This window comes from Cuculus canorus, chromosome 19 (assembly GCF_017976375.1).
Source record: "Cuculus canorus isolate bCucCan1 chromosome 19, bCucCan1.pri, whole genome shotgun sequence".
NCBI lineage: Eukaryota > Metazoa > Chordata > Aves > Cuculiformes > Cuculidae > Cuculus > Cuculus canorus.
This window is the reverse complement of record NC_071419.1, coordinates 2,293,986-2,310,951: the sequence shown is the minus strand read 5'-3', so window position 1 is coordinate 2,310,951 and position 16,966 is coordinate 2,293,986. Positions and strand designations below refer to the sequence as shown.

The following is a 16,966-nucleotide window of genomic DNA, read 5'->3' as shown; positions in this document are numbered from 1 at the left end:
TGGGAGCATAAAGCACACTGCAGGTGTCAACAAGAATTCACAGGGGTGGCCATCTGCAGCAGTGGGAGCTACTGACTCGCTCATCCTCCCCCGGGATTAACCTCAGGCAGTGCAGGTACTCTGTTTCCCGCTTCAAGTGTGTGAGCACAGTAATGCTAATTATTATAGCTCCGTTACCACTGTTTCTCAAGCTCAGCTCACATTAGCTCAAGTGCTGACACTCGCAGACTGTACACGGCTGTGATGGGGTGGTGGGAAAAGAGCTCACAGCAAACAGAAGAGAAATGGCACCAACCACATGCCCTGGCAGCACCCAGGCATTCCCTCCTCACAGTGACAAAGGCAGACCTCGCTAGAACACCCCCAGATGCAGTCTCGGTCATAGCAGAAAGGTGAGAGAACACAACTTTACACGGGCCAGAGTGAGAAGGGCCACTGTATCCTTGATCTTGGGAGTTTTGTTGTCATTGCCACCCCCCAATAATCAGACCAGATTACAAACTTGGGGGGTGGTGGGAGCGTGAAGAGCCTCCCCCTCCATTCTTCTTTTAATCTGTAATTACGTCTACTAAACTGGTACAAAACATGAATACAGCTTAACGGAATGACAGCTCAGGACTACATGAACTGCGGGTGACAGGCTTTGGCACCACAGCAGCACCCACAGGTACAGCACTAAATCAGTAGAACAGATATACCACCAGTACAGCATCTCCAGTGAAACATCACCCCCACTCCCTAGAGTCGGGCTTTAGACCTGGATAAAACACAGGAGTCAGTACTCGGGCTTTTCTAGATTGTTAAGACCAACAGATAAAGGCAAACCCCAACAACTTGCAACTGTTTGAAGCAGCATAAACCTATGCAGGCACACACAACAGAAGCACCCAGCTGGGACAACAAGTGTATTGTATCCATACCTACGGCGTGTTTGTGCCATTGCTGGGCAGCAGAACACAGGGAGAACGTTTCACCTCCGTAACACTGGCCAACACCTAATTCTTACAAGTGGCAGATCATTTTAGGAAGGATAAGCCAGATTTTTGGAAGCACTCAGCATGGAATTCTCACTCCTTTATCATCTCTATTACTTTTCCTCGTGGAAGCTGGAGAACCAACGCACACCACAGCAATCCGAGGATTTCACCACAGCTACAGCCCAAAGTTCCTTCCCTTATTGAAGCAACAGTTATCTTTGCTGCTGTTGGATCACCTCAGCTTTCTCACAGCTAGTTGGACAGAGGAGGTTCAGATGAAGGGTGTCCCATTCAGGACAGTACGGATATAGGTTTATTTAAGACCACCATCTGTTTGTTCTCATTTGAGAGGTTTTCAACTACAACCATTTTGATTGTCTGAACTCACAAACATTGCATATAAGTTTTATAACACAGCCTAACAAAAGTTATAGCAAATCTGCATTAATACAGCCAGAAGCTACAATGCACAGGGCCTTCAGTGTTGCATTCGCTGTAGCAAAACCCCCACCCTGAGCTCCACTCCCGCTCTCCCTAGCGTTTTTCATTTATGATGCCCTGCAGCATATTTATGGGCAAGGGGAAGACGATGGTGGAGTTCTTTTCCGCAGCGATGGTGGTCAAGGTCTGCAGATAACGAAGCTGAAGAGCGGCAGGGGACTCGGTAATAACCATGGATGCCTCTTTGAGGGCCCTGGAAGCATTCATTTCACCCTCAGCTGCAATTACCTGGGGAAGCAAAATGAATGCAATTGAATTAATTCTGGCACGGTGATAAACTAGAAATCCGTAGGATGAGTTCAGCCTGAACTCATAACCAAAGGCTGCTCATCACTTGGATGGAGTGACCACCCCTTACGGGGCTCCTTCGCCTGTCCTGCCTGCTCCGGCTCAGACCTGAGCTGCTCCTGCCCGCTCTTGGGTCTCTGCGCCCGGTTCCCTCCCATTCAGTGTCAGGATGCCAGACCACAGAGCTGGCACCGACTTGAAAATGCAATGGGTGCATTTGTTCTATTTTCAAAGCTCCTTTTGTGCTTCTTCCAGCACTCCCTCTCAAAACCAGAACGCACTCTCCAAGTACGTCTGAGCATACTGCATCTTCCAGTCTCTACAAGGGTTTGGCAGGTGAATGGCATCTTTCTTATTGGGAAATACCTCTTTATTCCTTCTTTCTTCTTAATTATGAGCTCATTAGGGGCAGATTTGTGGTCACGCATTTCTGTACCAGCAGGGCACTTCTGCATGGGACAATATCAGTATTTTCCAAGTATTTGGAAAGGATGGTGGGATGGGAGCATGGCTCTGTTTTAACAGATCAGTTATTGGTGAGGCCGTTTACATGTGTGTCAGCACATTCCCCTACAGGATTCTATTGCAAAGACAATATTCTTTTAAACATCAGGATAAATAATAACAATAACAACAAAGTAATTAAGCTTCAAAAAAAATATGTAGAAGTTAATACTTGGAGCACCGATGTTGTCTTAAAGATCTTTTCCAAGGTATGCCACCAAATTTTTATTCAATAATTGCTAACCTCAAAGACTAATAAAATTCAGTTTAACGTTTACTTCCCATATATAGATGCTGGATCTAATCTAGAGATAGGTTAAAGTTAACGAAACTGATAATTAAGTGGCAGACAGGAAAATCAGTCAGTTATGTGCATAAAAATCACTCGTGTGTATGTGTGCGCTGCAAGATGAGCGTAAGATTAGATGTCATTTGAAGGCATTAGATGAACTCTAGCAAACTTCACTTTGCCAAGACAAATTTTTAGTATTTAGAATGCAAGTTCATTTCTCTAGGGGCAGGCAGCGCTACAGACCACTAATACGCACCGGGAACTCTTATCCGTCAGCTCAGGCTACCAAAAAAGGGGTTTTGGACAGCTATGTGGCTTGTTTTGGTTTTCTGTAAACAGAGTCTACAGTTTCATCTCAGTAAGTCAGAAAAACTTTTCAAGACAGGATTAACAAACCACCAGAGGAGACAAATTACAGAGCACAGAATGCTGAGGGAGAAAGCTGTGGCAGTCTCTCTTGCCTAGGCCTAGGAAAGGATGGCTCCGACTGCCCCTGAGGAGTGGTACTCCAGAGTCCCACATTTAGTATCGCCTTCTCCCACCTCAGAAGTGAGTGAAATGTCACAAACAAACCAATCACCAGTTAGCTTAAGGGAGACGAAACTGTTACAGCTGTTGTATTTCTCATACGAAGTAACAGAATACAAAAGACTTGCCTGAAATCAGGGCTAGTTGAGAAAAAAGCTGGAAGTAAGTTTGGCTTCTAATTCACTGCAGGCTCCAGCTAATAACCTCAAAATTGTTTTGTTTATGATTTGTTCTTGGAGTATGGTAGAATGAGATTCTGCCATTTCTGAAGGAAATCTCATGCATGATCCAAGATGAAATAGAGCAAGCACCCAGACACAAATCCACAACGCCCTGCCCTGCCCTCCCACCCACCACAGCACAGTCTGGCTGAGAATCTCCATCTTCTGTATCACCACACTGAATTATTCATGGAGAAAAACAAAAATGTGAAGAAATCCAGCCTCACGTGTTGATGCCATTACCTTAGCTCTCGCCTCCCGGGCAGCTTCTGCCTCCGCAGCCATTGCTCTCTGCAGCTGGACGGGTAACTTCACATCCTTGATCTCCACACGTTCCACCTTAATGCCCCAATCATCTGTTGCCTCATCAAGTGTGGCCTGTGGGCAAGACAATTCAGTTAAGCCATCTACATAGTTGAAGAATGACCAATAAACCTAAGGAATTACTTTAAAACCCTTGGACTTTTAAGGGCATTTATGGTAACATACTATAATGTAAAAAGCGTAACTGATGTAAACTAACAAAAAAAAACCTGGAGATAGACCGATGCATTGGAGGAATTCTGTGGCATCATTTCCTTCAACAGAGAGCATTGGGAAGGCCTCCTCTCCTGTACCCCTCGTTCCCACTCGTTAGCCCTGTGGGTCCATTCTTGCACATCTTTATTGCACAGAACACCATCCCAACAGTTCTTGGCAGGGTTTTGCCTACAGCTCCAGATCACAACTTGGTTCATCAGTTGGAAGGTAAAGTAAATCCTGGCCTGAAGTTGTGTGTGGGATTGCTGTTAATCAACTGTTCGATGGGTTGCGTAGGCGAAGCTGCTCATACCTGCATGCTGTGTGCAATTTCCTCACGATCAGAGAGAATCTGAGAGAGGTTCTTGGTCCCCAGAACGTTCCTCAAAGTAGTCTGTGCTAAGAGGCGAGTGGCTGAGTCAGCGTTTGTGATGTTTGCCACAGCAAGGGTGGCATTCTGAACTCTGTAATAAACCACTCCGTCCACGTTAACTGTCACAGAGTCCTTGGTCAAGATCTAAAAAGCAAGGTCAGAGGCATAAATTTAGCACCTATTTATTGAATGTAATGATAATTACATATTTGTTTTACTAGAGAAGCTGTTTTTTCCAGGGTAAAGCAGCTGTCTCGGAAACAAAAGCTCTAATAGACATATGCTGCACGTGAACTATGTGTCTATGTACACAAACCTTCCAGCGTAGCGCTGCAAAACGAAGGCTAAATATGGGATTAGAGCACTTCTCACTGAAAAACACATTCCATTAGCTTGGTGGAAATGCTGTTTCTAACTCACTTGTTCAAATTCACAGAGGGATCCACAATTCATACAAGGCACAGGGAAAAAAAAATTGGAAATAACTTACGCCAAAATACATGTGCTCTTTCACCTGGGGAACTGTAAGCAGTTATTCTGAAACATGCACCGTGACATAAGCAGGTAGGTCCCCCCGCTGTATTTAACGAGGATGGCAGCAACAGGTTTGCAAGAGGCACGGACAGTGAAGGGCTGAGGTAACAGAAAAGCTTTCAGCGTGGCTTTGTTTTAGTGCAGAGACAGGAATATGGGGCTGCTACATCCAAAATAGGTTCAAGCACTCTAGTTCAGAACACACCCTGGAAACATTTAGGAGAGAGGCTCATTTGCTGTTTCTGTACCAAGAAAAAAAAGACTAATAATGAGTATCATTGTAAAAATAGGACACACTGGACTTTCACTTGCATCTAACTTCAGTCACAAGACTATTGATTTTGCAAGGCGTAATGGCAGGTGTGTCAGTTGATAAAACAGGGGCAAAACAGGCAACCTCCTCACAGAGCAGTGAGGGGAGAGGAAGCGTTTACAGCTGCAGTTCCAAAGCAGCATTACAAACGAGAGCTTCCCATGCTTCAGGTGTAACACAGGAATAGCCAAAGCTGGAGACTCCAGTAGATGTGAAAGTGGCTTCACAGAACCACAGAAAGGATGTAAAACTAAAAAAGGATGCGAGTCGATAAGGGAGCTCAGAGAAATGCAGAGCCGTGCCTACGAATTGTAGAAGAGACTGGAAGGTTTCACTGAAGCCTGGGGAGCTATGAACAAAATTGACTTTGCCTATCCCAAGGGCCCAATGTATTCCAGCTGCGTGGGCATCGGCCTTACTTTGACATTAAATTAGAAATATCTCTTACCTAGCAGTTCATTGTCCTTCTTGGAGGTGCTTTTGAATGATTTGCCACCTTATGCTACTAAATAAGGATGTGGTGATTTCTAGACAAGCTGCAGAGGAAATCCCATTTCTGAACATCCACAGAGCGAGATTCAAGTGATTTACTGAATTTAACACTTATATGTTAAGCAAAAGACGTGCTTGAAAAGATAGACAGATATTCCTGAAGGTTTAAAGGAGGGTACACCAGAAAGAAGGCTTAATATTAATTATATTTTAAAGTTAAGTTAAAAAGAGATTGAAGTATGCTACATGACTGTGAGAAGGGGTGTCCTAATTCCATGTTAGATGATTACTATTGTTTGCCAAGAGAGGGACATGCGAGTCACTTAACCTTCAAGACTTATCTGCTCTGTCCTTCCTCAAACTACCTATTTTTGCAGGCTTTTCACAAAAGACAAGACAAAGAAAGAATAAGTACGACACACAGAAATCATGTTGTACAAATACAAATGTATTTCTGCTTTTACTTACTGAAAACAAACAAACCTAAATCCATAAGCGTAATTTAATCAAGCCAAAAGAAAACCTGTAGAACTGATGGCCTCACTAATGGCACATCAGCAGCTGCAAGCAGATTTTGCCTGGCAGTGATTAGGTTTCTACCAATTACCCTTTAGAGTGTACCATGACAGCAGTCATTTGTCTGCATCTACAACTAATGATGAGCAATAAACTGGCTCGCAAATATGACAGGAAACAGATGCAGCAGACAGGCTGCGTCAAGCATCTCTGTCTTGCAAAATACACCCAGATACATGAGGACATGAGGAATACAGCTCTAATGACCCACATCCAACTGTCCACTGATTTTCAGAGGGCTAGTTGGTTTTTATTTTGCTGTCTGTTGAGTCGGCATCCTCGAGTTCAGCTAGCTGGATGCTATGGAGAGATCCTGCTAAAAAAAGTAAGATGTCCAAGGAAAAACAGTCTAGAAAAAAAAAATCTGTGTGTTCCGTAGGACCTGCAAGTTGCAAGGCATCAGCTGACATTAGGTGGGGTGCACCTTCATGATATTCCTGACCACTGCAGGACATAGGAGCATCGTGTACACAGAACCCACATAAGAGAACGGTCACTACCCGGGGCTGCCATCAATAGCTTGATGTATGTAATAATTTCATCCCATTATTTTAGCTAATTTATACCTCTGTGAATCTGGAAACCTTCCAGAGTTCACAGAAGCAATTAGAGAATGTTGCTTGAAGCCCAGCAGCCTTCACGCCAAACCCCTCCCACCGCAGCTCTCAGGCAGTATTAAGTTATCTCATTTGCTCCTTAGGAATGACATCATTTGTTTTCTGTCAGGGATTTTCTCTTATTGAATGATATCGCTAAAGGATATGTGTATTCTTCACAATACACTGACCCTGCACAAGAAATCCACGCTAAAACTGCAATGCTACCTGACACAGAGAGAGGGAAAGGAAGAAGAAAGTGCAAAAAATCCTGCACGCACTCCAGCAGGTACAAAGGTAACTGCAAACTCACCTCTTGGGGAGGAATATCAAAAGAGATGGTCCTCATATCGACCTTGATGAAGCTGTCTGTGCATGGCAGGACAAAAAACAAACCTGTATGGAAAAAAAAATTCAGGAAGATATGAAAATGAGTCATTAAAACAGACAAAACTTGCTGCAGAAATAAACAGAAATCAACCACTGTAGCCTTCTTTCTAACAAGCTCAGCAGCATGGTCATTAGCAGCTTTCAAACCAGGTAAGATTTTTTAATAAGTACGCTGAGAAACTTAATTAATTCAGGTCCGATTTGGTCAGTGATTATTAACATTAGGGGGAAAAAAACCCCAGAACTGTTAGCAGCTGCTTCTGAGCGTTTGTCCCACATAAGTTACTTGGGGGTCTAATTCTGGCAGGCAGAAACTACCGACTTCCTTTTGGTCTAGTGGATTCCTGTAATTCTTCAACTTTACAGCCATGTGAAGGTATTGCAAAACCTGAAGAAAGAAGCTCTTGCCCCTTCCCATCACTGAGCAACAGTGGAAAATAACATCTTGCAGATCTCCTCTGAGTTCGTAACGCCCACAGGAAACTTTTCAAAACTACCAAATAATTTAATTGCTTCCATTTCTCCTGATGAACATCGAGGCTTTCAGACCGTTTGGGTTTTACCTGCAATACTACAGTTCTTCTGTGAAATGGCACATTCGAGGCCATTGGTCCTCCCCTTTACATTCGGGGCTTTCGGTTCTCCCTGAGACCATTCATTGACTAAGAAGGTCTGAGTAAGGCTCACAGATCATTAATTTTCTCTCTTCTCCATAAATGGTAACATATCCTCTTACTGGAAGTTACAAAAGTATTGAGAAACCCATTCTCCAGTCTAACGCAAGCTCTCTAGGCAGCTCTTATTCTGCTGATTACTTAATTAGAACAAATATTAAGAATTGTCTCTAGGACGTACCTGGTCCCTTTGCTCCCCCTTTTAAGATGCGTCCAAGTCTGAAGATGATGGCTCGCTCGTATTCCTTTATGATCTGTAATAAACAGCTGGATGTCATGCAGGGGTTTCCAGAATCCACAGGATGGATTCCAAGCTGTCTGAGACAGTCTTGACTCTCAAACCTAACACACATTTCTATCCTGGCTGCTTTTGAGAATTTTAGCCTGAACTTCACTGCCAAAAAGCAAACAGCAAAAGGAACAATCGGGATAACATCCTACAAGAAATATTCTACAGTCTGGGGCACCATCTACCAACAGCAGAAGCAACAGCCCATCATGTGGCACTGGAAGCAGCACCCAGGAATATCCTGGCAACACCAAAACAAAGTGCGGTATATGTGTCCCAGCAGAGCTCTTTCCAGCTCCAGTTCCGATGGGGTGTATTAGCCAAAACAAAGCAGGAGTTCTTTCCTCCTGTCTGGAAACTGAAAAGATCGAGCTCAGAGTGATCACAGAGGATGCAATCTCTACAAATCTGGTTTTCAAACTGGCTTATGTACTTCATGGCACGGGGCAGACATAGTAAAGGTTTCAATGCACAAATTGTTTTGACTTAATACTGTCATAGCACTGTTTTATTTTGCTTGAAGATTAAAGCATGGAAATGTTGAGTCTGTTAAATGCTGCCTGCTATAGTTCAAGAAATAATAAAGCTAGATTAATTTGTGTTTAAAACAAATAGAACAATTATAACCACTAGGAAGCATCCATATTGCTTTAATCCAACTTAGCAGTGAGCAATTTTACCTTTATGCACATCCAGATCGATACAGGAAACGTAATAATAGTGAATAAAAGCGACGTGATCACCAGGAGCCATCCACACAAACCAAGGTCAGTATTAGTCTCATCTGCAAGAAAAGAGTAGAACATCTCAGATCTCTAGAACCAAGAGCACCTGGTTTAAAGAAAGCACCTAGAATGTTATTTATGTCGAATATTCCTTGAAATAAGCCACTGTTAGCACTGCTCCTCGCCAAACTCATTAGGCTGAGATCAGAAGTCTAATTAAAAGCCAAATCCAGCTTTCATTTTCACTGGTCTCTCGAAGTTGTGCAAGGTAGGTGAGAGCAGCACGCGGGCCAAGTGACATTTATGTCCAGGCTAACATTTCCATAGAGACTCCCAAACGCCCCCCTTTCCCAGCTTTCTCCAGCAGAACGGCCACTCAGTAGCAGTAGAAATCCCGTTCTTTTATTGTGTAAGGAAGCACTGCTTGCTTAATAAGTGAAATGCAAATACCCTGTGGCCTATCAGCTCTAGTGACAGGCTGTTTGGAGTCTGGTTCGTGTCCCAGCTCTCAGAGACGCCGATCGAAGGAAACCACAACTCTCAGAGCTGCTGTATCTAAGATGGGGGCAAGATTAGCTGGACACGAAGTCTCTGTAAAGCACTTCTTGGCCAACGACTCCAGAGTCCTCTGTCACGAAATGACACCAAGGCATTTCCGGAACCAGCAAATCACAGAAGCTCATCTAGTGTTCTCAAGTACTACAAAGCTAAAAAAAGCTGTGTGCCATGATAAAACACGGACATGCTGGGAAGCATCCACAAAGCTACGGGAAGTTTCTTATTCTGCCAGCCAAGAGCCCCATGAGCCTGGCAGGAGCCCACTGCCAAGCGGGGATGCCCCAGGCAGAAACTGGGCCCTCAGCGCCATCCCATTCCTACTGAGGAGATACCAAAATCCATGTTTCTCACCCCATCTTTTGAAAAGACAAAGTACAAGATACCAAAAAGCAGGCACAAAGCTAACAAAAAGAAAAGTCTCACATTTAGATGAAAGAATGTTGCTTCAGGACCACAGTTCCCAACCTTAGTCAAATATTGCGGATCTAAATTTGCAAAGTATGTACTATTACTGCTAATAATCAGTAATATTACTCACTTTCACTCACTTTCAAGGTTAGCAATATCTAATTATCTTATCTTATCTAATTAAGATAAGCAATATCTTATCTAATTAAGATAAGCAATATCTTATCCAAGACATGCCCTGCTGATGCTGAGCTCAACTGGGGGCACAATAAAACACTGGAGTTGTTAAAAATCAATGGATATTTTTCAAAATCAAGATTTTGCCTTATAATAAAGTGAATTCTACTTAAAGAGAATGCTGCGTTGTAAATGCCGGTGGGGAAGCATTCTCCATGCCGCAGGCACCAACACCAGCAAGTCCGTTTTTTAACTTGCAGTAACTCCAGCTACTCAACTTCAGTTCTCTCTTGCTTGATTTTCTAAAGTGCCAAACTCTTGTCACAAACCCCTAAAGCGCCAGCTCAAACACTTGCGATGTTCTTGCTCTTTTTATCAAGATATTAAAACCTGATACCTGGAATTTAACCAGCGGACTCTTGCTGCTGGACAGTCTGCAACAGATTATGTGCTGCTTTGAGAAATAAACCACAAAGAGAAAAGGGTACTAAAAGAAAGGAAATTGAGCCAGCCTTCAATCTCTTTAAGGCTGACTGCAGCAGTTATCGTTACTTTAGCAAGAAATTATCACTTGGATCATCCAACAGTATTAACAATTTATAATTAACACTTAGTGCTAGAGGCCGAGATGGAAGGGGAAGCTCTCGTTACTGCTTGAGGCGTGGCACACCTTTCACTTGTGATTTATTTTCTTCTGCAAAGACCATACGCTGTGAACAAGCAGATCGTGTCAGAGCGACGCTGCGCCAGGTGCCATGAGAGGAAGGGCCCTCTCCCCACAGTTGTGCGAACAACCCGCCAGCCCCAAACCACAACACACACAGGAGAGCAACAGGGCTGAACACGAGGCAGACGATACCAGAGATCTCACTTCCTCACTGTGTGGTCAAATGCAGGAGAGCCTCAGAATTACTGAAGGCTGTCACTCCACGACAGTTGTTTGACTCTTTGCTAATTAGCAAACGATAAGGAACCACAGATTTGTAGAATCATTAAGGTTGGAAAAGACCTTTGATATCATTAAGTCCAACTATCAGCCCAACCCCATCGTGCCTGTTACATCCTGTCCCCAAGTGCCACATCTACATGGTTTTTGAACCCCTCCAGGGATGGAGACCCCCCCACTGCCCTGGGCAGCCTCTGCCAGCGCTTCAACACTCTTCCAGTAAAGAAACTTTTCTCAATAGCCAATCTAAACCTCCCCTGGCGCAACTTGAGGCAATTTCCTTCCATCCTATCACTTGTTACTTGGGCAAATAATATGGAATGCTACTTTCAATGAGAACTAAATGTCTTTTCAGATGCTTCTCAAAGCATTTCACGTGGCAAAGAGCCAGAATAATTACATCTAATAATCAAAATGATATCTAATATCGTTTACCTCCACAGATAATATTAGGACAAAAATAATGGGTAGTCGGATTTAGCCTCCAAAACACCACATCACGCAGCAACGAGGGAAGGAACCGCCTCGGGAGCGTGTAGAGGGAGCAGTGTGGGAGTCCCTGCCCAGGTCAGCACTGGAGTGACCACTGTTAGATATTAATAACCAACATACTTAGAGCATGAAATGCAGCTCCTCCCCACAGATACCAGAGCCAGCGTGTGCCAGTAGGCACAGGGCCCAGAGAAATGTACAGTTATTTATACAACAACTCAGATTACCCAGCTAGACCCTCCTATAGAAAGTCATTTATAAATACATCTTCTTCAGTTGCAAACAACAAAATGTATCACAGATCATGACTTTTCTCTTGGCTGTTTCTGCACAATAGAAGAAATGGGAAAACGCCCTGGCTTCCTGGAACGGAAACTGTCAGTTGGGTTATTTCAGTGCATCATTTCTAAAACTCTTGGCCTGGGGTACACGTGCACCTAACTGACAGGCTGAAACCTGCTAAAATAACAGTATCATGATGTCAAAATGAGCTGCGGCTCTATTGCCCAACTTGAGGAAATATGACTGACTTTTACAGCTTCTTCCCATCACTGATGTGACCTTGTGCTCCAAGGGAAAAGCCCTCAGGGTGTGAACACCAGTCCCAAATGCTTTTTTGTTCTCTCTTACCAGTGCAGAGCCTCAGGGATTACCTCTGTTGACTCTGCTCTTAATTATTTGTTCAGCTTTCCCCTCAGTGACTGAAGTTAGTGTGTGGGAAAAACAAAACACGCACCACAAAAATCCAGAGTTGCCCAACAGGGGCCAATTCCCAGAGATGCTTCCCCATCCCGCAGGGATCCTCATCGCGAGGTGAACCGGGGAATTGGGCTGTGCTGGGCTGGGGCAGAACCGAGGGGCAGGGGAGGACCTGGAGCTGCTGGGGCTGAGGGGGAGCAAGGAGGGCTGAGGGGGAGCAAGAGACATTGAGGGTGTGGAGGAAAAAGGGGGGAAATGATAGGAAAGTGGAGGTCTGAGAAGGGAGAGCACGGGAGCTGAGACGGGGAGCAAAGGGCACTTAGAGGGGAGAGTGGAGGGCTGAGAGAGAACAAGAGGGGCTGAGAAAATAGTAGGGGGTTGAGGAGAAAAAGCAGGAGAGGAAAAAGCTGAGGGCTGAGGGACAAGGAGGGGTTAAGCGGGAGGGAACACAAGGCTGAGGGAAGTGGGGAGCTGAGGAGGGGAAACTTGTGGGGGGCTAAGAAAAGCGGGAGCCTGAGGGAGGAGAGGAGAGGGTTGAGGGGAAGAGAAGGGCTGAGGGAAGCGGGGGCTAAGGGGAGGAGAAAAGGATGCCGAAAGGAAGAAAGGGACTGAGCAGAAACGGGGGAGCTGAGAGGAGACGGCTGAGGGGAAGAGAGGGGCTGAGAGGAGTACGAGGAGGGGCTGAGAGGAAAGTGAGGGGCTGAAGGGAGGAGTAAGGGAGCCCGAAGGGAAGAAAAGGGCTGAGGAAAAAAGTCGGGACCTGAGAGGAGGCAGAGGGTGAGGGGAGCGGGGCTGAGGGGGAGGAGCTTGAGGGGACTGAGGAAAGTGAGGGGCTCTTGGGGGAGGCTGAAGGGAAGAGAGGGGCTGAGGAAAAACGGGGAGCTGAGAGGAGCTGAGGGGGAGCAGAGGGAGCTGCCCGGGCGGCTCGGCTGACCCGCTCTGCCCGCGGGATGAACTTGGGCGAAGGATCCGCCAACTTTCCTCTAAATAAAATAACAAAACCCAAGCGGAAAGCGAGAACCGGGAGGCGCCCGCGCTCGTGCCACGGTTACCTTGCGCCCGCCGGGCTTTGGGCGGCAGACCCGCCTCGTGGTCCGCCATGGCAGCCGTCCCCGTGCCCGGAGCCGCGATCGCACCGCACACCGCGACCTGCCAGCCCCGGACCCGCCCCGCGCCGACCCCGCCCCCTCACGGAGGCCCCGCCCCCTCTGCCCCGCCCGCAGACCACCGCCTGCCACAGACCACGCCCCCAGCCACAGACCACGCCCCCCGCCACTACACCCAATACCCACCCTGTGGACAAAGCCACGCCCCTCGCACAGACCCCGCCCGCAGAGCACCCCCGCCCAAAAGCCACGCCCCAAAAGCCACGCCCACAAGCCAGCCTTGCCCCACCCACTTCACAGACAAAGCCACGCCCCCTTAAGCCCCTCGTGGCCCCGCCCCTCGCGGCCCCACTGCGCGTGCGAGTCTCGTGCCGTTCGAGGCCTTTCTGCCTTCGCCTGAGGGGATGGGGCAGCGCCTTGAGGGTTTCCCGCTTTTTCAACGGATCCAGAGTGGAGAGGATGGGTAGATGCGAGGGTTGGAGCGCCTCTTGTGTGAGGACAGGCTGGGGGAGTTGGGGCTGTTCAGCCTGGAGAAGAGTGGGCTGCGGAGAGATCTTAGAGCACCTCCCGGTACTGAAAGGGGCACCAGGAAAGCTGGGGAGGGGCTTTTGATCAGGGAGAGGGTGAGGAGGAATGGTCTGATGCTGAAAGAGGGGAGATTGAGAGGAGAAATTAGAAAGAAATGTTTCCCTGTGAGGGTGGGGAGGCCCTGGCCCAGGCTGCCCAGAGCAGTGGTGTCTTTTGGGCCCCTCTCCCCAGTAAGGAGAGGCTGGAGCGCATCCAGAGAAGGGAAGGGAGCTGAGGAAGGGGCTGCAAAATGAGGGTTATGAGAGGCAGCTGAGGGCCCTGGGTCTGCTAAGCCTGGAGAAGAGGAGGCTGAGGGGAACCTCCTTGCTCTCTGCTGCTACTGGAAAGGAAGTTGCAGTGAGGTGGGCGTTGGGCTTCTTCTCCCAAGTGACAGGCGATAGGATGAGAGGAAATGACCTTAAATTGTACCAGGCCAGGTTCAGATTAAACACCAGGAAAAAATTCTTCACTAGAAGGGCTCTCAGACACTTGCAGAGGCTGCCCGGGAGATAGGTGGAGTCCCCATCCCTGGAGTGTTTATAAGACAAGTAGATGAAGTGCCCAGGGATCCGGTTTACTAGTAGACAGGTACAGTGGAGTCGACAATCTCAATTTTTCTAGTTGAGATTAATAATCTCAAGTCTTTTCTGGCTGAGATTAATAATCTTAAGTCTTTTCTAGCCAAGGAATTCTGTGATTCTTTAGATGGTTGAGGCATGGCCTAATGGGAAAGAATGAGCAAGGAACAGGGGTTCAGTGCTGGGCTTGCAGTCTTGGGTTTATGGTTGAACTCGATCTTAAAGGTCTTGTCCAAATGATTCCATGATTCTGTGCTATTTCTTTCTGTGGCCATGGTGAGGTACTTGTCCGGAATTCAAAGGGCATTAAAACAATTCTGAAGAGAAAAACTGCTTTTAAAAAAACCTCCATCTCGATTTTCAGGCGTAATGCTTTTCTTCCTGACCTGTTGCAGGAGCGATGGAGGGTATGAAGCTTTTGTCCCTTTCTGAAGACACCGGAGTGGTAATCTCCGCTGGTTTTCTGCAAGATTCATCCCACAGGAGGAGCGTGTGTGTGGAAACGCATCGCTACAGGTACAGTGAGTACATACTGAGGGTCATGAAGATCATCACATTTGAAAGAATTTCCAAGGTTAAATTCTGTGTTTGGCCTGATTAGACACCCTGTTGATGATTCACAGCTCTTCTTTAACCTTTGTTCCTGTAGGGGATATTGGTAAGTAATGAGTTGGGAGGGGCACGTGCAAACTCATTTATCATACTGCATTGTTGTACTGACAGTGTGGGATTGCTGGCTCCTTTGTAAAACATGTCACAACCCATGAACGAACAGTGGTACTGGACTACGGGAACACACAGATTTATTTTAAGTGGTAGTGTTCTGTGGTGAGACTCCTCCTTGGAAGTAGTCTGGATTTCGCTTTCTGTGCTGTACCGGGGAGCAAAGTTTTTTGTTAGACAACGTGATTGATGGGGAAGAACGTGTGTGTGTGAGTGGAGCGCTGGATGCTGAAATGTAGTCCTGTTTCCAAGTGATATGAACCGCATCAGTGAAGGAGCAATGCTGTTTTACAGTGAGAGTATAATACCTCATGAACAGTCCTTCTGTTGCTGGTGTGAACTCCTGCTGCCACGCTTTTCCTGGTTGCTTTCAGCATAGGTTAAGAAGGAAGGACAGATGTGCTTAAAATGGGGGGAACAGATTCTGTGAAAACATAGAGTGGATACGCTGTGTAAAACCCTCTTCACCCATAGCAAATTTAGCCCTAGAATAGTATAAGCTGGTGCCAATAATAAATGCTTTTAAAGGTAATATGAATTGAGCATTAAAAAGGTACCAAACTGGTTTACCTTTTATCAGCAAAGAAGAGGAAGCACCTGTTCATTTGCTCAGTCGTTAAAATAACAAATATGCAATACAGAGCTTTATTCTTCATGAAGTTGGCAACCATACCTCATCTAAAGCTGCAGCATCTGAGCAGCACGTTATGTACTTGTTTTCAAATTTATGTAGGCATTTTGCTCAAAGAAGAGAAAGCCTTCTGTCTAATTTTAGATGGGCCCTCATTCTGTTTTACTGGTTTTGGGTGCTTGACGGTACAGTTAGAAAACACCAGGGCAGTGGAGGGCAGTGATGCTGCTATGGGTGATTGCTGCCATCTCCTGTTTTCTGCTGTGTTCCTCACACAGGTGATTAGAAAGTTAACCATCATGGTAAGGCCCCTCTCCTTTCCTTTCACCTGTGTGAATTGAGTGTGTTACCATGTTATTGAGTACCATTTTAGTTTTTCCTTAAATACTGAAGTTAGGAAAAGCATCCAAGATTAATAACAGGTTCTTGTAGTGACTCAGGAGTCCTTTCCTACACACACCAGTGAGATGCTGTATGGGTCTGAGTTAAAGAGTTAAATCAGATGCGTTCTGCAGGCTGTGAAGGTTCCTAAAGTGCAAAAAGACTTAACTATGAAAAAAAAGTAACATTTAGTAAATAATAATATCTGAATATCTTCTCATTCTAATTTCTGGCTCAATAAATAATTTTATTTTTATCTGGCTAGAAGACAACAGTGGACTTGAAAATTGTTTTATTAATCTCTGGGCCTTAGGAAGAGAAATATTTCATTGGATTTTGCATTTCCATAAGTCAGTTTGATTTCAAATATGGAAGTTCCTCACAATGATAACTCCTCAGTTTTGCTCTGTAGTGAAACCTGCGTTTATTTAATCTTTGCTTGAATCCTAATGTGTCCGGTAGGCAGTTAATTAGAAAGAGCATTTGTGTGAGGTGCATCAGTGTTGGAAATGCCCGTTCTGGTCCTTCTGCAGGTGGTAGCTGCAGCGTTCTGCTATCCCTCCAAAGGGAAATAGTGTGAAATCAGGATATTTACCATATGTGCTTTACGTTGTTTATCAATATGTGTTAGGTTTGTGGTTAGACTCAATGATCTTAAAAGCCTTTTCCAACCTAAATGGTTCTATGATTTTTTTGTCTTAAACAGAAGAAACCTGAGCACAGTGTACAAAGCTACCATTAGATGTCAGCATGGTATTGGCCACAGCTGTTAGCACTGCCAGTCTCCTTTGAAACATATTAAGTTTTTTGTCACCTTGGCCTTTGTTTTAAAACCCTTTCTTATAGTACTGTAACTTGTAGTCCATAATGATTATGGATTAATAACAGAGGCTATTCCCAAAACTACC

At 45.5% G+C, this 16,966-nt stretch overlaps 1 protein-coding gene across 1 annotated transcript; it reads right to left on the bottom strand.

Moving 5' to 3' along the window:
• Positions 1 to 410: 410 nt before the first annotated feature.
• On the bottom strand, positions 411 to 13,252 carry STOM (stomatin). Its single transcript, XM_054083933.1, has 7 exons — positions 13,125 to 13,252; positions 8,748 to 8,851; positions 7,960 to 8,032; positions 7,028 to 7,110; positions 4,144 to 4,347; positions 3,555 to 3,689; positions 411 to 1,706 (listed from the first exon to the last, which is right to left on the bottom strand). Exons 1-7 carry the CDS (start codon positions 13,171 to 13,173, stop codon positions 1,512 to 1,514), a joined length of 843 nt encoding a protein of 280 aa, XP_053939908.1. The 5' UTR covers positions 13,174 to 13,252; the 3' UTR covers positions 411 to 1,511.
• Between the last annotated feature and the right edge of the window lie 3,714 nt (positions 13,253 to 16,966).